The sequence below is a fragment of the Pteropus vampyrus genome, unplaced genomic scaffold (assembly GCF_000151845.1).
Source record: "Pteropus vampyrus isolate Shadow unplaced genomic scaffold, Pvam_2.0 Scaffold182, whole genome shotgun sequence".
Lineage (NCBI taxonomy): Eukaryota > Metazoa > Chordata > Mammalia > Chiroptera > Pteropodidae > Pteropus > Pteropus vampyrus.
Window position 1 is genome coordinate 3,198,243 of NW_011888963.1, and position 22,138 is coordinate 3,220,380.

The following is a 22,138-nucleotide window of genomic DNA, read 5'->3' on the forward strand; positions in this document are numbered from 1 at the left end:
ATGTCTAGATCACTGAGCTTTCTCTTGAGATACCTTTTTTATTTCAAATTAACTCAGTTTCTGACTTGTCATTCATATTTGGGGTTTGGGTGTGGGTAGATTGTTGGACACTTCTTCATATAAGAGTTTAACAAATGGCTTCTGTTTTGGGTTTTCTATTTTTTTTTTTGTTTTAATATTAGAAGAAGGAATTCTACAGTTCTTTTCTAATTTAGTATTACAGTAACAGAAAAATAAAGTATAATGGTAAATTGTCCTCATTCATTTATATAGAATATTCATTTAAAAGCATGTTTTCTGTATCTAGTGAAATTATTTTGGAATGCAAGTGTTCATCTGTATCACTCTGCATCTAGAAGAATCAGGTACTTTAACTTGAAAAATTAAAAGAATTAACAAAAATGTTTTTATTTTGTTAATTTCCATCTTCCATCCATTTAGACAGATGTATAATTACAGCCCTTTTTATATAATTGCATTCTTTTGTGGCTCTTTTAAGAGAATATGCTAGCAAGTTGTTACATGCACAAGTGAATTGTGTACATAACAAGACTTTGCAAATGCCACTTCTTTTTTCTTACAAGATTTCGAAGGGTACAACAGGATAAAAAACTGAAAATCAGAAAAACCATTTCATCCTTACTGAATCTAAAATTTATTACTAGAGTTGAATGAAATAGGTATTTGTTTTGTCAGTTTAGTTTCTGTGACCAAGTGGCAAAAATTCTAAATTCGGCATTTTAAGAGAATACAAATATATAAAGCACATTTCGAGTTTCTCTGTTTATACCTCCACTTTGCTCCAGGAAGAATTTAAGGCAGTTCAAATCCCATTTAAATTTACCTATCGGCTATTAATGCAACTATCAGTCAGTATATATTATTACCCGTAGGTCTTATTCATCCAGTTCCACTGAAGAAGACACTTCAAAACAAAAGAAACAAAAATATCAGAAGAAAGAAAAGAAAAAAGAGAAAAAGAATAAGTCAAAAAAGGGAAAACATCACAAAAAGGAAAAAAAGAAAAGAAAAAAGGAAAAGCATTCTTCCACCCCTAATAGTTCTGAAGTCTCCAAAAAGTAACTGAGGCTATGGCTTAAGCCATTAAATTTTTAAATTTGTTTTGAAAATCATTTGCCCTTTCTTGGAATTTGCTATATAATTATGCTTTGCAATAAATCACAATCTTTTCTATATAGACATTTTTTTTATGTATATGGGACCATTATCCTCTGGCAATATATTTTTAATGTGTTATGACTATAAAGTATTGAATCAGTGTTATTACTTGGTAACTGTGCCCCAAGTATGGATATCTATACACAAAACACATCCTTTTTGGTATTTGTTTGTATGTCTGACTAGTATTATTGCTTCATAAATTATTGTAAATGGCTTTACTAAAGTCAACACGGGTAATCTACCTAGCAGTTAATGAGTATTGCTAAATCAAGTGTTCACCTGCCAATGATACAGTGAAGTAGGAGATAATGCTTTGCTCTTGACACTGATAAATTGAATACCTTTTTATAGCCTATGATAATGTATGAAGATAGTGAAATTCTTCACTGTAATTTTTAAACCTTTAGCCTTCTTCTGGATGTCATAGGAGATGAAGCTGCTTTATTGGTCTTGACCAGGACTTTTTAAATGAATGAATGGTGTTAGCAGGAAGATGATAATGAAAATATTTATAACAAAGTTTCACCGTTTTATGACATGCAGAGTTTCTAATACCCCCCTCTTTTGTTTTTATAACAATTAAAATATTTCTTCTAGTTCAGCCTGTTCATCCAATAGAGATGATGCTGTGTTGGACAGGGTTTTTAAGATTGACTCCTGGGTTGTTTTACAAATGTGCCATATTGGCATGTCGTAAAGTGATACCTCAAACACAGCACTTTTTATTTAGAAGAATGACAGCTAAATCTTCATTAGAATTGATTGTTATTGTATTCAGTATGTAAATTTTATAAAGCTTATTTCTATGAGTAATGTGGATAATTTTTATAAATGTGAACATATATATTTATTTGTCTGAAATAATTTGTAGTTTTAAAGCAGGTTTCACATTGAATTTATGGTTTCATAAATGACCAGTTTGAGGTGTTCCACTCTTCCTTCAGTCATAAATCTCAGGAGCAGTGACAAAAATTTAGGATTAAGAATTTTATTCTGTACTTTTTAAAATTTAAAAACCAGGGAGTTGCATCATGAAAGTCTTTCTATAACAATGGAAATTTTATATAGGTAGGCATTTTCAAACGCATATTAGTAGATGTAAATGTTTCTTACAGTTTTAATTTCAACAGTGATTAGTGTTAGTTGCTATGCTTAACACTTGGGTATCCCCTATGCCCAGTAGTAAGTTAAATACTTATTATTGTAGCAGCATCAAAAGTCAATCAGTTATCATGGCACAACACCAAAGGTTGCAAGTACCGTACTGTGGTTCGATTATAAATTTTCAAATTTGTAATCCACAGACATGGCTGCAGATGAATTTAAAGAAAGGTGTACTGATTCTTTCTTTACCTAACAACCCTGCCTGACACGACCTCAGTAAGACTGGGGGAGGCCTCATAGCTCCTCTTACGTTTGCTTACCATGCTCTAATTCTAGGGATGCTACACCCACATCCCTATTCTAGCATTATAGCCATGGAAGCTCTCACACGGCTAGCTTTTCCATAACCTAATGTAGTCATATGGCCTCCTCAAAAAGAAATTTTTTTTTTAAAATAGTTCAGTCAGTTATTTGGAGAGAAATGTGGGGCTATTAGGTTTGTTTTTCCTTTGATTTACTTTATGTATTTTTGAAGACTATTTTATAAAAATATAGTTCTTTGGCTATCAAGATAAAAAATAATAAGTAAAAAAGTTTTTTAAATGATTGGAAAATGCTGCATGCAAAAGGATGGCCTAATTCCATTTAGTGTATGACATGGTTAAAAATGATAGTAATTGTAGTGAACAGAGTTAATTTAATATTTATTTAAATTTAAGTTTAATTTGTAAATTTTATTTCTGTTAATGAGTTATTATTTGGCTCTTTGTATTTGTTTTCTGAATGGTGACACAATAATGGTTCAGAAGAGTTATATAAAATTCGGCCTTCATTAACTAATATAACATGCAAATTAAAAGATTTTAATTCTCAGTAATTATTTTTCACAATCTTAGAAATATTCTTAAGTAAATTTTTCATCATTTGAGATTAGTTTATAGAATATCTCATCTGAATAACATTCATTTATTTTTCTAAGTAATTTTCTTCTAAAGTGATCTTGTTATTATTGGGATTGGATGCAAATCTCACTGGTTATTTTAGGGGAAAAATAGTGAAGTTTCCTTTCAGGCAGTATGTAGCAGAAGGAAAACTGAATTTAATAGTAAAAATCCAAAAAATCCTGTACTTTCTAACTACCTCTGTTGATCTTCAGCAAAGTCATTTTAGCTTCTCTGGGCCTTGGTGTCTTTCATCTATATTGTACCAAATTATCTCTGAGATCCCTTCCAGACCTTAATATATATGAGTATCAATATTTTACTAAATTCAAGTAGTAGTATCCACTTTAGAAATTACTACAGATAAGCAGGTAGCATTCTGTGATGGTAAGGGTTGAACTTTTTAATACATCTGTCAAACATATTCAACTTCTTTAAGCAGATAATCAATATTTGAGGGGGATCCTTACCACCAAATGTATGTCATTTTCACTAGATGCAGGCAGAGTTTATGTTTAGATTTATATCTGTAACCAGATTATCTGAACACTTTGGGGCTATTGCTTTTGAGCTGATGGACCTACCCCCTACACAATTCCCTATTTCTTTTTTCCATATCATCTGTTGGCTAAAATCTGTCAGAGGTATCCCCAGTTCTTCACTCTTAATAGAGATCTGTTTGCATCTTTGGTTCTCTGAGGCCAAAATATCAGCAAATAAGTAGTAAAACAACAGTATGTGTCTATATTTACTACTCTAAAATTACATAACCCTATGTCACCTTCAATTAAACTAGGTTGAAGAGTTACTACTAGTGCTGACAAAAATGCCATTGAGTTCTTTATTCAACAAACATTTGTCGAGGGCCTAGCATGGCAAACACTCCGCTAAGTACTGAGGATACAGAGATTAAAAAGATTCATTTGCTTCCATGAAGAGGTTCACAGTTTAGTTGGTAGGAGAAACAGAAAACAGCAGAATCATTGTGTATAAATACAGCCAGTAATTGACCTGAATGTGGGTTTACAGAAACACAGAGGGGTACTTAACCTAGTTTGGAGAAGTCAAAAGAGGCCACTTAGTAATGCCTGAAGTGCATTTTGATTGAAGCAGAAGGTGGCAGTTATGACAGTTCCTGACCAAGTGGATACTGTGAACAAAGACCACAGTAGAAAAAGTTTGGGGGTATGTGTGTCAAGAATTACAAGGAATATGTGAGGCAGGAAGTGGTAGGAATTGAGACTAACATTTTATGTTCTCAGGAACAAAAGAAAGAGGTCTTATGTTCCATGTTTGTGAACTTGGACTCTAATTTATAAACAATGAGACACCAATAGAGAGTTTTAAGGAAACAAATAACTTTTATTGGAGTTTGGTTTCATCCATTTCATAATTCAATTCCACAAGTTTTAAAAGATAAAATTGAAGATGAAATTGCTCTCATTAGAAGGCCACATAGAAAATAATTTGAATCTTTATGTCATTATTTGTACTCTTCTTCTAGACCCACTTTTCTAAGATCTCTTTATTACCAAATATTAGTGACTTAAGTCTTCTAAAAACAGAAATCTACTGTATTATCAGACTTATCCCCAGAATTATATGAATATGCACATACTTTGAAATGTGTTTTTAATTTTATTTTAGATTATTTTTGACTGACATTCTATGGCTCTCCCTCAGGTAACCTGGCTTAGCTGGGAGTGCTTCAAGGACTCCGACTGATACTAGTGCTGGGATTCAGCCTTCTTGGGCAGTTGGCATCCAAGAACAGTAGGTTTCTTATACCACTTGCAGATAATCCCAGTTACAGAGCCCAGGGTCTTCTGACCTCATTTGTCTTCTCCCAACTCCTCTAAAATATGCAGAGTTCCAGAGAACTGGGATGCCTCTCTCGGAGCACACCCATGGTGCATCCAACCATGCCTGGCCCCATGCCTGCCCACAGGCTAGGAGGAGTCTGAGGGACCGTGAGCATTTTGCTGGCCCTGGGTTTCCAGTCTCTTGCTGTTTGTGTCATTCATGGTATCTGCCCTTGCCCCTGAGCAACAAAAGTAGAACTGTGCCAGTGCCTTAACTAGACTTTCTCAGCCCGGATTTTCATAAGGCAACATCTAATTAATAATATGATTGTTAATATCTGTGTATTAAGATAGCTGATTTTTCTGGGATTTTTAATTTTTTTTTAGTCAAGCTGGATAAAAGATCAAGAAATACCACAAATGCTTTATGTGTTTTCACAGAAAAAACGAGAATTCTTTGCTTTCATGACCACATAAAATGTCATTTTTAAAATAGTAATGTTTCAACTTTCAAACCGTGAATGTACTCTAAGCAGTTTTAATATTTAAACATTGGCAAAATTGTGTTCTTTTTGAACATGAAATCTAACACCGGCAGTAGGCTGTTGCAATGATAATCTGGAACTATGATGTCAATATAGACATGTGTGGCTATTTAAATTAAATAAAATCAAAATGTATTTCTTCAGTTGCACTGGCCACATTTCAAGTCCCCAGTAGCCACATGTGGCTAGTGGCTATCATGCCAGACAATGTAAATGTAGAAAGAACATTTCCATCTTCTCAGAAACTCTTACTGGACAGTACTGGTTTAAAAGATATCCTCAGTTCTTGGTAGAAATATTGACAAGCTAATGATCAAAATTTTCTAATCTTGAGCTTTGCATGCCTGAGACCAATAGGCATTCCTTTTTTTTTTTTTTCCTGTCAGACAAGAAGCTATATTCATCACACTTTGAAAGGCTAATCTTTCAACTACAGAAACTTTATACAACATAGTAGATGTGTTCAGTACAGCCAGGTTAAAATTAATCCTTTTTTCCTATTGAATTCCATTATAAAACCAGGTCTGTGTTCTTATAATAGCAATCGCACGTAAGAAAAAATATCTTTTAAGACAATTGCAATTTGCAGAAACTGTAGTTTTATTTCTAGATGTCTAAGTGGTATTACTGCAATAGCCTTAGGTATCAGAGAACTTGTTTGTCTAACTTTCATTATAGAAATTCCTTAGGAACTTTAGCAGTGAAGGATTTTTGTTATGGTTATCCTTTGGCATGCAGAAAATATTTATTATGCAGATTATCCAATGTGACACATTTTGTTACTGAATGTTAGCTTTTATAAAGGCATTATTGTTGTTTGTGTGCCCAGCAAATCCTCTAAAAAAGGCGTGGGTTGATATCTAAGAGACTGGCATGCCACCTCTAGTTTATAAGACCATTCTCCCTGAAATCTACCTATCTAGTACCATCTCTTAGAAAAGTAACTGCCTCTAAGTACCAAAAAGTTGTGAAATGCTGGTAATGTGACATAAATTTCTTATCGTTCCTCACTGAGATAGGTTTACTTGTCTATGTTATGGATAAATCCTTTGACTAATCAGGGTGATCACTTCATAAATTATGTGAATGTCTAACCACTATGCTGTGCATCTGAAACTAATATAAAATATTAAATATCAACTGCAATTGAAAAATAAATAAGAATACCAAATTTTTTTTAAATGTCTCCTGAAGTATTAGGATAATTTCATGTAATGTACAAAGATCTTAGTAAATTAATGTAAACTTACACACATAAAAAACTATCAACCCTTAGTGGGTATTCAGTAAATTAATTGAATGATAAAAAATACATCTGTGTCTTGCTTTGTGAGTGGGTGGCAAATTTTTGAAAATTATTATTACAAATTATTTGAAATGCACTCTTTATTTTTATTGTTTCATCTTTCCAATGAACTTTTACAACACAGGATTTTTAATAATACACAATGTTGATTTGTGTTGTATCCATCGTTTTTTCTTGAATTACATCATCAGCTTCATAGGATGTTTCATTTGTTGAATTTGATGCTGCATTTGAATTGGGGGCTTTGGTTTTCCTATTTGAGTTGCCTGCAAATAGAACAAAATGAAATAATTATGTGAAATTATGACATAAAATTTGACTTAAATAAACTTTGTAGCAATATTGAAAATGTCTTGAGAATGTGATGTGAATGATTGAGAACTGAATTATTTCAAACTTGTTTTTTAGCATTTCTTCTTGAAAGTCAAATGAGGGAAATATTCAGTAGCAGAAGTACAAATTTTATTTCCATACTAACCTTTCCTTCACCGTGCTTCCATGGGAGAAACCACACATCTGTTAAGAAGGTACCAGTTTTATGGGTTGTTTAATAAAAGTGTGACTGTCCCTATGCATAAAGTCAACAAAACTATACTAAAGCCAATCATTATAATTTCCAACATTCTTTAAAGCTTTGCCATCATAATCAATGTAGATAAAATTTTTAAAAAAGATATTTGTACTACAATCTCATTCACTCATATATAAATATAAGTCCAGAGTGCACAAGGATAGAGAACTTTTTCGGTGGTAAAATAATATTCTACTTCCAAATATCTATCATGATGTTTCCACCATATAATTTGATTTTTTTAAAGTTCATTTGTTGAAGGCACATCATTTTCTAGCCTGGAAAGTATTCCTTTGCCCAATCAGCAAGCAAAACTGTTTAAGATAAATATAGTAGGGAAAGCTGGCATGAAAATTTGATAAACTGATCAGTTCTTGACTGTTATTTGCAAAGTAGACTTTCAAAAACATATTTGATTCAAATTTAACTACTACATACTTAAGCATTTACTATTTTCCTCATGTAATATTTGGAAAATGTGTTGTTTGTACTCTTCAGTATCATAGCAGGTAAAGATATAAAAGATCAAAGATATAAGATGTAAATCAGTTTTGTATTACCTGTGTAGCATTTGTATCTTATATGATCATTTCTTTAAATATTTTATTAGAATTCCTGAAAGTCTGAAAAACTAATGTTTAATTCAAGTCCTTAATGTGTTTCTGAAAGCTTTTTACATACTTAAATTCACAATATTTTAATCAGATTTTCAAGGTGTTTTTATCTACCTTGTCACATTCAGTTTTCCTTTTTGTATTTTTTTATGGTAAATTAACTCGGGAAATTATTTCTAAACTTACTTTGAGGTTCTCTCTGTCATCTCCATTCTGATAGCTCTAGTTTCCATTATGCATTTTCCTGGCAACAACTGAAAGAGTTCACTAACCTGACTACTGCCCTCAGAGACTTAAAGTCTTGCAAAGTACAGGCCAGTATTATAGATTTTTCTTCATCTAAGACATGTGAAGATCCCCATTCTCCAGCCCTGACTTGTTGTTTCCATGGCCGCTGGATCTTTCTAACCAGTGTAGTTACAAAAATTGTTTCTCAGATTGGCCTATGAAGACAAAGCAGTTCTAACAAAACCAGCTTGCTACACGAACAGAAAAAGATTTGCTATAAACATCATTTGAAGCAGGAGCTTTGAATAGCAAGTTAATATCCCTGATGTTCGCTTTTTCCTGCAGCTTATTAAAATCAGTGTGTATCCCTCTGGTAAGTTGGAGTAATTGGACTTACAGAAAAATAACTGCAATGAATTGGGCTGTAGTGGTAACAGAGTTGAGCTAACTGCATCCTTTTGGAAGGATTTTAAAAGAGAAAGAAGGAAAAGTCCCCAGGAACCTCAAGCTTTTCCAAGTTTTGCTTTAATAAGTAGAAACTAATTTCTTAACTAACAAAGTAGGGATAAAACCAGCTGCCTCTTTCCTGTCACTAGATTACGATATGGATTTGATTTTAAATAAATCTGGAATTTCATTGAGCTCCCAAGGGATTTGTTACACACAAAGGATTTTTCTTATTTAATTCCTCCTTTTCTTTACCTGAGTGCAGATTGCAAAGACCCAACATCTCTATGCTTTCCTAGCTTGACATTTTTTCTTTCTGCAGCTCACTTTCCATTTTCATTCTTTTTGGGGGGAGGAGGGGGGTCTGGTCATATGTAAATCTCAACCTTTCCTTTAATCCTATATCTCTCAGACTGGCATTTAAATTAAAGCTTTAGCCTTTGCCATCATTTAAATCATTCATCAAATAAAATCTTTCCGTTAATCCTCATCACAAACTAGGCCGATATATATTTTTTGATAACAAATTTTGCATTCATTTTCAGAACCATTCCTCAGAGATCCGTTTATTCTATAGCTCTTCTATGAATTCTGTTCTTGCCTGCCATTTTGAAACAACAACAACAAAATGCTGGGGACCTCTGCTGGTCTTCAGCTCCTTGCTATCTGGCAGAATTGTAATTAAACTTTCCTGCCACTGTCTGCCTATATCCTGGGACCTGTGTTACCGTTCTGCAGTCCTACAGCAGCTTCTAATTACTAATCTGCTGGCTTACTTTATTATTTAGTAGGAAATAATAAATACATCCCACTCATCCCACAGTTCCTTCTAGTGGAAACAAGCAATCTTAAATTTACACCCTAAAAGGGCTTTTTGTTTGTTTGTTTGCAAGAGGTTGTTTTCCCTTTAAATTTAACATGATGCACAAGAGTAGATCTGAGGTAAATCATAAAGTGAGCAAAACTTGACTAGTAAGTAACCTGCTGATCTATTGACCTCTCCCTTCAGTGCCCTCAAGGATATATATAGGTATCTCATGTAAATATAGCTAAAAATTCATTGTGAAAGTTCGAGTCTTAGACTTGCCCTATTGCTTTGCCCACCTGTGAATGAGTCAAGGTAAGTTCTATCCAGAAATGCTTTTCCTACTCTGTTTTTTTCACAATTGGCCTTTTTTTCCTTTCTTTTTCTGCAATGCTAAATTTTTATATTGATGACTACGTTAACTCACAAAGAAATTTAGCTAATATTTTAATTCCTTTAAGTGAGTTTTCACAATGAGAGACTGAGTTCTAGTTTTCATTTTGGTTCCAACATCAGCTAGGATAGCCTAACCCTGTGCCCTGAGCTCTGCTGAGCAATTTGATTATCTACATTCCAGGACAAAAACTGTCATAGGAAATTCCAGGCTCATTTTAACTAGGAAGTCCCTTTAGGAGACACAAGTGGCCTTTTCTGCCATTGAATTCAAATTACCTGGTCTTCTACTAAGATCTCAATGAATTCTTAAAGCCTTTCCAAAATGAAGAATGATATTATGAAATAATTTGGCAGCCTAATTGATGAATTTTAAGCAGAATTTGTTGAAGGAGTGTTACGCCTACTAAGAAAAATATCTCCCTGAGTTATCCATACATTGAGTACAAAAACGATCAAAATGCCACTTGATTTTTAAAAATTTGATAGTGTGATTCATAAGTTTATTTGGAAGCCTGACCCATACAAGAAACTGGAAAAGAATCATAATGGGAGAGAGGAAAAAGTCTTGCCTAATGAGATATTAAAATAAACTATATAGCTACAATAATTTTAAAAGTATATTACTAGCTTAATAAACAGACTGATAATAGAACAAAAAATCTAAAAACATTCTAGTATACATAAGAATTTCGTTTATGACAAAGGTGACATTTTAAATTGACAAGAGAAAGATGAATTATCCAATGAATATTTGGACAATTAGCTCATTATTTGCAAAATAAAAATAAAGGCAGATCCCTACCTCACACTTTCCACCAAAATTAAAATTCCAGGATTTTAAGATTTAAATATTAAAAACAAATGAATAAATGTATTAGAAGATAATAAGTGAATATCTTTATATCTTATACTGAGGTGAGAACTTTCTAAGTATGAAAATAAAGGAAGAAATCACAAAAGGAGAACTGAAATTGAAAAATGGACACATACAAAATTAAAAAGGAAATGACTGAAAAACATTTACAATACATGTGAAAAGAGTTTGGTTGCTGTATGGAAAGTTCATACAAAGCCATGAAATGTCCACTCTCACTCCTAATTAGGTAAAATAAAATACCACATTATTTCTCTCAATGAAATAAGTAAAATCTACATTTTTGAAGTAATAATACCCAAGAAATAGTATTTTTCTGGAAGGCAGTTAGCAACTTGTATCCAAAGCCTTTAGTAATGTGCCCATCCTTTGGTCAGCAATTTCACTCCCAGGGATTTATGTTAAGGAAATACTTAAATGTTCAACATTTGTGCATAAGAGAGGAAAATGGAAGCTAGTTCAAAGTCATTAATTTAATAAAATTTGGTAAACCCAGACTTTGGTTGCTAAATACCATTCACAACTAAAATGAACCAGGCTTCATGGAGAAATGGCAATTCCATGGCTGGAACAAGGAGAGTACAGGATGCCCTAGAACATCTTGTGACAGAAAGCAAAGAAGTGCTCAAAAAATGATGGACACATTTCAAAAGGACACAGGACCCAATTTAAAGTGGCTTCCACAGGCTAAATTTGAGATAACTCAAGGACAACGGTAAATGCTAGTAAGAGAATATTTTAGAATAAAGAATCTGAGTCCATACTGAAATTAATAAATAAACAAATAGGTAAATAAGTAGGAGAGAAGGGGAAAGCTTTTCCTAGAGTTGAATAACTAATAAATGTAGAAGGAATGATGAGTTTAGAAATCAACATTTTACAAGTAGAATAATTTGAAATTATTTTGAAATTTTAAATGAAAATATTCAGTTAGCCGTTAATAGGTAGGTATAAATTTAAGGAAGAACAGAATGTTTTCATAGTTTCAAAGTACCCCTCCCCCAACAAATTACTTAGTAATGACAAAGGGAAATGATAGTGACTTTTCAATGAATTAACCCAGCAAATACAACCTTCACCAGAGAATCCAAGTTAACATCACCAATAATGAGACAAACCAATATTATGTATTTCCTGATACGATGCCCTGAGGATATAACTTCTGTGGTATTCCTGTCAACATGTATAATCTCCTTCCAATCATGAGAAACATCAGACAAACAAATTGAGGGACACCGTATAAAATAATTGGCTTTTACTTTTCAAAAATGCCAAGATCATGAAAGACAAAGAAAGGCTGAGGATCAAAGGACACTAAAGAAATACAATAGCTAATTACAAGATATAATTCTGGACTAGATCCTAGAAAGAAAAAAATAGCTTTTAAGGATATTGGGAAAATTTGAATATAAACTGAAGATTAGATAATATTACTGTATCAATGTTACACTTCCTGACTTTGATAAATATACTATAATTACGTAAGAAACCCTTGTTCGTAGGAAATACATACTGAAATATTTATGGTTAAAAGGCATGATAGCTGCAAATTATTTCCAAATGGTTCAGAAAATATACATCAAGAGAAAATCAATGATGAAAAAAATGAGGCAAAATATTAACTATTAGTAAATCCGAGAAAAGGTATACAGCCTTCTCTATATTTGTACTTCTAGAAGTATGAAATTATATCAAAATAAGAATAAAAATAGGACTCCATCAAGGTAATAAAATAGAACCATTAAAAATGATGGTGAAGGTATTTATTTAATGGCAAACAAAGATCAATATTGCTCAGTGGAAAAAAAAAGTCGTGTTAGAAGACTCATTTTCCACCCATTTTGTTATGTACATGCATCTAAAGACACATAGAAAAAAAATCCATGAATATTCACCATGGTGTTAATAGGTATTATTCTGTGTGGTGGGATCATGGATGATGTTATTTGTTTGTTTGTTTCACTATATTTTCTAATTTTCCTACAATGAAAGTGAATTGAAAGAAAGTTTTTGTTTCTGTTTTTAACGGGAGAGTGAGGGTGTCCTCTAAGAAGAACTATAGCAGACCATTCTGAGCTGGCCCAAGTCCTAGTTTGCTCACAGGCAGAATAAATGATATGATCTACAATTTGCTTTTTTTCTGAGTAGTCCATATTTAATTTATGTTTTTCTCCTAGACAACTGTGTCTTACTGCTGATTAGCTTGCCCTTTTTTCATTTATATCACTTGCCTTTATAAAAGAAACCACCAAATAGAGGCTTGGAGTTGTCTATTAGTCCCATACAACTGTACTATTTATGTGTGTCAGGCAGCTCTGCTAATATCTGCCCCTCTAATTTTCATCACAAATTCTGCATCTAAGAATCCTCCCTCTCCCCTCAATTCTCCACCCATATCTACAAGTGCAAGGTGTCAATGAATACTCAAAACCACAGGGTGATTAGGTTTTATCTTCCTAGAGCATCTATTTTACTCAGATATGGAAAGAAGAAGATACAATTAGAGTAAAATAAGGCATTATATTATGCAGTCAAATTGACGATTCCCATAAACTTAAAAAAATAAAATGGGCAACTTCAAATAATTTAAAGCTCATGAGACTTAAGGCAGATCTTTTCACTCGAGACCTTGGAATTCTAGAGGCACAAGTTCCTTTCTTGTCTGCCTTTAAGGATTCTCCAGTGAAAAAGTTTGAGAAGCAGGGATCTGCTTTCATTCACCCCTTTCATTTCTCCTCTATTAGGCATTAATTCTTCCACATCTTATGAAATAAGCCCTCACTCTCAGAAAGACGCCCTTCACACAGCCATCTTCTGCTCAAAACTATATATCTGTCCTATAGAGCACAATTTACAAGCTGTGGTATTCTAAACGTTAGCATTTGAAACACGCATAACTCAAAACACAAAAGTTAAAAAGGAAGAAAATGATTGTGGCTCACAATTTAAAGGCAAATCAATTGCTTAGCAATTGGACCTCTCTACAAAATGAGCCCTGGAAGTAGCCCAATTAAATTTTACAGTCACTATCAGTCACTTGCTTCCTTCGGGATCAATTCAAAATGTATAAAGCCTTCAATTATATGCATTGAAAAGAATGAAACCCAATAGAATAAAGACACACGAACGAAAATTCTTGGCAAAATTGTTTACAATTAGACTTTTAAATTTATTGTCATTTATAAAAACAAAAAAGTCCAATGCCCTAAGCCAGTTTTAGTATGTGCACACACAAAAAAAATCCCCACATTTCCCTCAAGACCATTCAAATTGCCTGTAATGAAAACAATCTCAATTATAAAAATTAATTCAAAATTATGAGGGGTTGCCTCTTACGTATAGAAAGTTTTGAAAGAAAAGAGTGGTAGCTGGTGAAACCAACTTTCCTCTATATATATTTACTTGCTTGATTATTATGCAAACATTTATCACATTCCTAACCTTTAAGGCATTCCTTAAATGAAGTAAAGACTTTTCTCAATTGCCATCACACCAGCATCCATTCCTAGGTGGGAGAATCACTGTAGTGGAAGCATGCATATTTAACAATGGCACAACGGCGGTTTTTAATTATCACTTCAAAGGGTCACTTTCAAATATAAACCATTTTCTCTTCTTATTCCAGTGACATTTGGATTACCTATTTTGTTTTGGGCTCTCCACTATGATTTGTTTAAAATCAACCCAAGGGACCAAAATCACCTCATTTGAAAGCAGCTGAAAGGCAGCAGGTCGTATAGAATCCTGCCTTGCCAATGCAAGTCCTCAGGAAAAATGTGTTGAATTAATTTGCTGACTAGATAAATATGTTTTTGAGAGGGGCAGAGTGGGAACATTTCGTTGCAAGAAAGCAGTCTCATCTAACTACATAGGGAGTGTGTTAATTGATCTCCACGGCTAAACAGCAATAAGACTACAAGACCAATCAACAGGCCAACTAATTCTGTTGCTGGGTTCTCAGAGCCAACATGCAATAACATTTGAAGCAGTTCCTGAGACAAACCAGGAAAATAACCAATTTTTTATTTAGTGCAGTGCATTGTAGATAGGAAGCACTCAATGGATGTTTAATGACTATAATGGTGACAATAAATCTGATCCTTTGATCACCAAAATAGACGTGCAGTGCTATTCCCTTCAGTTCATCCAGCAAACATTCAGTTAGGTGTTCTAAGATACTAGGAATACCGTAGTGAGCAAACAAGACAAAAATTACTTTCTTGGAACTTACTTTCTAGTTGGAGTGGAGAAAAGTTAGATAACAGATAACTAAAATATATAATATATTAGTGATAAATGCTTAAGAGAAAGATAAAGCAGGAAAAGGGTATGAAATATTGAAGGGAAGTTAAAAATGCAGGTAGAGTGACAGGGAAGAACTCCCTGAGAGGGTGCCTTTTGGTAAAGATTTAAAGAAAGTGCAAGTGCAAGTCATGCAGGTATCTAAAGGAAATGCATTCTAAACAATGGTGACAGCATGTACAAAGGTCTTGAGGCAGGAGTTTCCAGGAACGGCAAAGAGGCCAATGTGACCTGGTGTAAGGGGATGAGAGAAATAAGGGTGGAGAGGGCAGGACACAAAAGCCCTGGTAGGTCACAGTTAAGATTCTATATCTATTGCGGAGATGGGAAGTGATTAGGGTTTTGAGGAGGGAAGTGACATGACCTGACTTTGGTTTTAACTGGCTCACTATGGCCGTTCTGTGGTGGGACAGAGGGGAGCAAGGGTGGAGTAGGGAGAGAGCTATTTGTTTTAAAAGACAGAGTCTGGAATTTATAGTTCTAACAAGCTCTCTAGGTGAATCTTGTTCATAGTAAAATTTAAGAACTGAATTGCTCGAATTACCTAACTGAGACAAAAATTGATTTTATGATTATTTCACAATTACTAATCCACTGCTTTATTTTGCCTATGGAGAAATTGGGCCTAAGCCATTTGACTAAATTCAGCTAATGACCTGTCAATTTGGCCGTGGAATCTTCAGACTTGGGAAAGAGAACTCCAAAAGGATCTTGGCCTCTTGCCCTGTGACACAGGCTACCCTCTAAGAGACATCTCCTAGTTTCCTCCAGAGAAGGAAACTAGAGCTCATGCAGTCATGCAGTAGTGGTGTATTTGATAAAATCACAGAACACGTGTTCCATAAATATAAGTTTCAGGATTCAGCTAAAATAGAACATATGGGCAGAGAATTTTCTAATTTTTTTAAAAGTAACATTTACTTTTTAAGTGATAGTGAACATTTGTGTCTTATTCTAAATATATATATATTCTCTCTATATATTCTCTATATATCCTAATATATATTCTACATGTTATATGTATTTTAAATTTATTAAAATATATTTTAAATGTACATATCAAAATAACACTCATGGTTATTTTTAGATACACTAATAGAAATTTTTATTCACAAAATTTTAACAATTTTTTTCTGAATTTCAGATACACTAATAGAAATTTTTATTCACAAAATTTTAACAATTTTTTTCTGAATTTCTTAATAATAATAATCAATTTTTTTCTGAATTTCTTAATAATAATAATTAGTATTTGTGTAGCACTTTATACTGAGGTAACAAGAGACCCAGTTCTACAAACCAAACATAAAAATTTCTTCCTACTTTATAGTCACGCTACACGCACCACTATACCTTAACTAGTTCATAATCTATTCAGGAACAGAGACTGTCTTCTATTTATTTTTCTCTCTTATATGTCTCTGAGTTATTTTATATGCGTCCTCCGAATTCTGTACACTATAGGTATGCAGATAACTGCTTAACTGACCATTGACTAACCCATCTAAGTAATGCGACACTGAGAATTAATCATCAGGTATTTTGTTCCTCTATTTATTTGACTTCTTTGGCTCTATCAAAAACAAAATTTAGAAATTCCAAGAGAATAAAACCTTTATAACTGAAAGAGACATAAGTACATTAAAGTGGATTTATTGGATCAATGTATTATTTTTTCATGAGAACATTTATATCGTGCTGCTATTTTTCCTTGGGCACAATATCTCTAAGGTATTTCATCATTAAGGCCTAATTTCTCGTGAATTTTTATACAGGCCCATAATGAATTTTAGAAAGGATTCATTAACAGTATGATCTGTTACCCAGGTACAGGTTATTCTTTTGAACAGAGTGCAGGTAATTGGCTACAAATAATGGATACTGATTACCTTCTTGAGTGGAAGAAACCTCTAGGTGTTGAAGTTTAAGGCCAGTGTCAAATCTTTGAGGCTTCGTATACAGAAATAAATAGCAAAGGACACAGACGCTGATGACAAAGGCAAGTAAAACAAGGGCAGCAATTCCCAGTCCAGTCAGGGCACCAATGCTGAGGAAAACAGAAAACATTGTGACTGTTACACAGATAGGTTTACATAGGAACTAAAGAGGTTTAAATGCTATTTCTTGCCTCAGGAATTTGTAACCAAATTATGTTTTAGTACAAACAGTATGTGATTAAAATCTACAGCTCACCTTTTTCTACCATCAAATTCTTATCATATTTTCTCTATACATGTATATGTTAATATTAGTATAGAATATCATGTGAATTCACATGACAGGTAAAAGGTAACGATTATCTAAGGATAGTTCAAAAACATCTCAATCAAATAAACCTCTTATTAATATATAGTAGGAGGTAAGATCAGGTTCCCCAATAAAAGATGAGTAGAAAAACATTTGCCTTTGCAAAAGTAGTAAAGTAAATGTGTACCAGAAATGTAGAACTTTTCATTTGGAGACACGTGTGGGAGATAGCATTTACTAATATATGAAAGCACAACTATTACAAAAGAGAAGAAGGTTTAATTAAAGGAAAGCAACAGTTATATAAATTTATATAAAGTCTGTTCAGTCTGAATTTTTCCTTTCTAAAAGACCATAACACCAATAACTTCTAGCATTAAGGAAGAAACCCTTGTCCTTTTCTCTAAAAATAAAGTGTATATCAGATTATTTTCTCTTCGCTCAATTTGTAATTCCTTCTGATACAGTTATCTATAAGGCTGATCAATTGAGAAATAACATAGTTTACATAAACCTGTGAACTTAATACTTTTAAATGGGAAATGGAGCTTGAAAGAAAGAATTATCTTGAAAGACTAATATGCAAATATATGTACATCACTTTCACAAACCATATGTATGTGTGGATGTGTAAAATATACATATATATGTATATGTATATGTGTATATATACACATATGTATATATATGCATATATATACATATGTATATATGTATATATACATATGTATATATATGCATATATATATGTATATATACATATGTATATATATGCACATATATACATATGTATATAATGCATAATTAGATTTTAAGCTATTCAAGAGCAGATACTTCTGTTGACCTTCCCATAGTGTTGTGTACACTTATTAAGTGTTTGGTAGAGTACTTAGCATGTAGTAAATGTTCCATAAATGGAAGTGAATAATAATTTACTGGTGATTGATCCACTTGTAGTAATTGAAAAGTCATCATCATCATTAAAAAGTAATGATCTTTTCCTTCATTATCTTCCTGGCTTGCCTGTAGACTTCCGCTGTTTCTCGGAGATTAGGGAGGACCCTGATGAATTTGACACGTACCAAAAGGGAAAGGAGAGAGAATTTGAGCACAGAGGCCAGGTGTGTCACTGCTTTGGGAGTAAGGAGAACAGAATTAAAAGTGAGGGGCTAAGTTCATCCAATTTATCCTTGTTTTTAGGACATAAAGCACCCCTGCAATTTAGAGATTGCCTCCTGAGCCACAGACATAGAGCTAAACTTCCAGAGATTCTTGGGCGTGGTTTATAAATGTCAGCCCTGTTCCCCTTCACAGGTGAAGACTAGGTAATTTTGTGGCTAGAGTCAGCATATTTAAATTGGAGTTTGCTCTCACTTGGTGCACTCTCTCCCAAGGTGTAGACTCCTGCTGCTGGCAACTCCTCTTTCATGCTTGTTTGCACCAAAGCTGACTTTGTAGGTCATATGTGTCAAGGATGGTTAGGCCTCTACACAAGACACATGGGAACGTAACCTACTTAATTAATATTATCTGCTGCACAAGGCAGCTAGGAGGCCAGACAACTGGAAAGATTCCTGAAACAAGAACCTGGTTATTTTTTTAAAATCTGCAAAGTAAGAGAGCAATTTAGTCAATTTAAAAGTAAAATTGTCATTTTAATTCAATATACATATTGCGGGCTTTTAATGTACACAATTTAAAAACCGGTCCACACTATTTGAAGGAAAAACAAAAATAAAGCATGCTTTTTTTCTGCTTTCTGTTATGAAAGGAAGTTCTTCATAATGTTGAAAAACTGTTTTAATGTCACAGTTCCACTTTATAGAAATGTTCCTTTACGCATGTGAACCTCTAGATAAAGATTGAGCTCTAGGAATCTCCTAAAATATTCATTTCAACAAACACATGTTGAACTCATGTGTTGTTCTGTACAATAGGTCCAGAGTCCTAAAAAGTCAGGGATCTGTAAGAGGAAGAGATGGGAGTGGGCCAAACACAGAAAAGAGAGAATTATCCTTTCCTCAGCACTGTATGGCAGTTTGCTTTCCAATCCTTGAGGTGACAAAGAGTCTGAAGCTGTCGTCACATTAATGCACCAATTCTCCTACTTAGCAACTTCACTTACGGGTAGTAGCTATCTATACCTGTGCCTTTCTCCAGCAGCTGCAGAATCTCAGAACAAATGCTAGTGACTTCTGGAATATTTTTCACAGTTGAACTATTTTAAATTAGGGGTTCGAGAGTAAAGAATATGAGGGAAACATAACTCTAAATTTTTACCTCCCCAGTGTGTTCTCAGAGCTCAAACTAAAAGAACCCCCAGGTTTAATATTGCCAACTGATTCCATCAGTTGAAATGATTTTTATATTTCCCAGGAGCTGAGATGCACTGTCCATTTTGTCAGTGCTGAATGAAGACCCTGGCAAGCTGTTCAGAAGCCTTAGGAAGGGTTAATAGCCTCCGTTGTTGTCACTTTACAATGTGTCAGGAATCAGAATCTCAGGCATTTTTCCAATTGAGTTTAATTTAAGGGTTGCCAGTCTCTGTTGGAGGCACTGCCACCATTGTTAACACCTCCCAAGACTCAGAGCTGAGTTGCTATGTTATTTTCAAAAAGGCCAAATAATATGCCAGTGCCATATAGATTGCTTCCCTAAATAATAAAGGTAAGCTGTCATTATTTGGGGGGATTTTGCCCCACTCTGAACTGACACAATTCAGCTTTGTTAGTTAAACTCATTGGTAAGTGGGCACTCCTTCTGAGATTTTTTTGAAGCTTGCAATACAGAAAATATATATATATAAAACTGCTTTTGGAAATAACAGTTAAAGTAATTTGCTGTAGACTTGGTATGTATGCCAAATTCTGGATCATCCAAGGAGATTGGGATAAAAATTATTCATCTTCTTAGTAGCAGTCTTCTCTCTCGCTCTCGCTCTCCCCCTCTTTCTCTCCAGTCCTAAACATAAGCTAACTGGTTTGTAAGAAACAATTTAAGGAGGAGTGGGAGTTCTTCCCTATAATCCAGACATCCCATTCATTCTCCAGGAAAAATGAAAGAATCAACTTCAAAGTTTCCAGTCCTTTGGAGTGTAAGGGTGGGCGGGGAAAACACTTCATAATGAAAAATATCTGCATAAATACTAGCTGGAATAAGTAAAATTCCCATCATAGGAAAAAGAGGCAAGAAAGACCCCACCTCAGAAAGTCTCTTCACTTTTCAGGAGTGGCCAAATGGCTCAGGCATTGGGAAAGCGGGTATCCTGGAAAGCTTCTACAGATTGTGTAACCATGGCACCTAAAACTCTGTGGATCTCCAATTCGGTTCGAGGTCAATGTCAGATCAAATGAAAAGGGCAAATTATAAAGCCCAGTCTCTTGCACGCGCGCGCGCACACACACACACACACACACACACACACACACACACACCCTACCTCCCTACCTTTTTGGTTATTTAAAGAATACAGCCAATTCCTTTTCACCTGCCAGAGACTTAAAATACTCTGATCCTTGGTTAATGCCTTAAAATGGGTCCCATAGGAGCCCCTTTCTATTCATATCCACCAAATGCCCAAAGAAATCAAAAAAAGAATTAAAACCTCCTCAAGTTAGTTGTGTGTCTCGTCTCTCCGCCAGCAGAGCTGCCTGCTTGGGACTGGTTCCCGGCGAATGTGAAGAACAGTCCACCCAGGGGAGGCGGGCGGGGAGCTGAGACAGGCCAGTGGGAGCTGGCTGGGTGCGCCCTGGGCGCAAAGCCCGCGCTACTCCCGCACGCGCCTCGCCTGTGGTCCCTCCGCAGATTCACACCTCTGGCGGCCACCGTCTGACCCTAGCCGGATGAGTCCCGGCTCCCGGGACATCTCCAGCCCGACTGAGGTGTCTGTGTAGGGCCCTCACCCACCCTCCGAGGCTCCGCGTCCTTCCGGAGGGAGCCGACCTGAGCGGGTCGCGGGGACGCAGGTGACTTCCCTCCTCCCTCTGTGGCACTGCTTATCTCTTCCCCAGACCCTCCTGTCCGCCAGCCTCCTGCCCTGCCCACCTGAGGCTCCACATGTAGCTGTGCTTGTAGGGGAAGTAGCTGCCGGGCTCGCTGCAGCAGTACTTGAGGTCTGCGAAGCCGCAGCAGTAGAGGAGGGCGGCCGCCTCGCCGCGCCGGGGGCACTGGAAGGACTCCACGAAGCTGTGGTTGAGGCTGTAGTAGCCGGAGCACACCCGGCTCGCCTCGCCCATCGCGGGCGGCTCTGGGCAGGGTAACGCGAGACCCCCTGCCACCCCGATCTATCCTGGGACTGCACCGCCAGCGCCCGCCGAGCCCCTCCTCCCGGTTCCCCTCTTGCGATCTGGGGTCTGGCTGCCTGGGCGTTCAGCCTTCGCGCGCCTCCTCTGCTCTCTCTCCTCCCCCTAGCCACATGGTGTCTGGTCGCCTTACTCGCGCTTCTCCTCGCTACTGAGTGGTCGGTCCTTTTATGCGCTGGTGTCTGGCCCTGCACATCTCTTCTATTTCCCCCTCCATCTGCTTTCTTCGCGCTCTCCTGACGCCCCTTCACTTTCCCTTACTTCATCAGCAGCCTGGGGACTGTAGCTGTCCCCACTCCATGCCAGAAAGAAATCTCCCCTGAGGGAAAAGTGGAGGTGTAGGACATGTTTGCCGTGTGGACAGGTGAAGCCGAAGTTGCAGTTCTGTTTGCCCAAGGACGGGCAGGTGGGGTTCACGCAAACAGAGGTGGACTGAAGGAGGCTTTACCCACCACGGGCCATTGACCCAAGGA

General features: G+C 35.5%; 2 protein-coding genes across 3 annotated transcripts in view; one reads left to right on the forward strand and one right to left on the reverse strand.

Moving 5' to 3' along the window:
• Positions 1–7,230, forward strand: part of SREK1IP1 (SREK1 interacting protein 1) — a 36,014-nt gene extending 28,784 nt beyond the window's left edge. For both annotated transcript variants that reach the window (XM_011371092.2, XM_023537219.1), the window contains exon 5: positions 894–7,230. In XM_011371092.2, the coding sequence (XP_011369394.1) occupies positions 894–1,083 (190 nt within the window). In that variant the 3' untranslated portion in view covers positions 1,084–7,230. The remainder of the gene's footprint in view (positions 1–893) is intronic.
• SHISAL2B (shisa like 2B) lies at positions 6,999–21,599 on the reverse strand. The gene is made up of 3 exons (XM_011371093.2): positions 21,409–21,599; positions 17,007–17,164; positions 6,999–7,146 (listed from the first exon to the last, which is right to left on the reverse strand). Exons 1-3 carry the CDS (start codon positions 21,597–21,599, stop codon positions 7,010–7,012), a joined length of 486 nt encoding a protein of 161 aa, XP_011369395.1. The 3' UTR covers positions 6,999–7,009.
• Between the last annotated feature and the right edge of the window lie 539 nt (positions 21,600–22,138).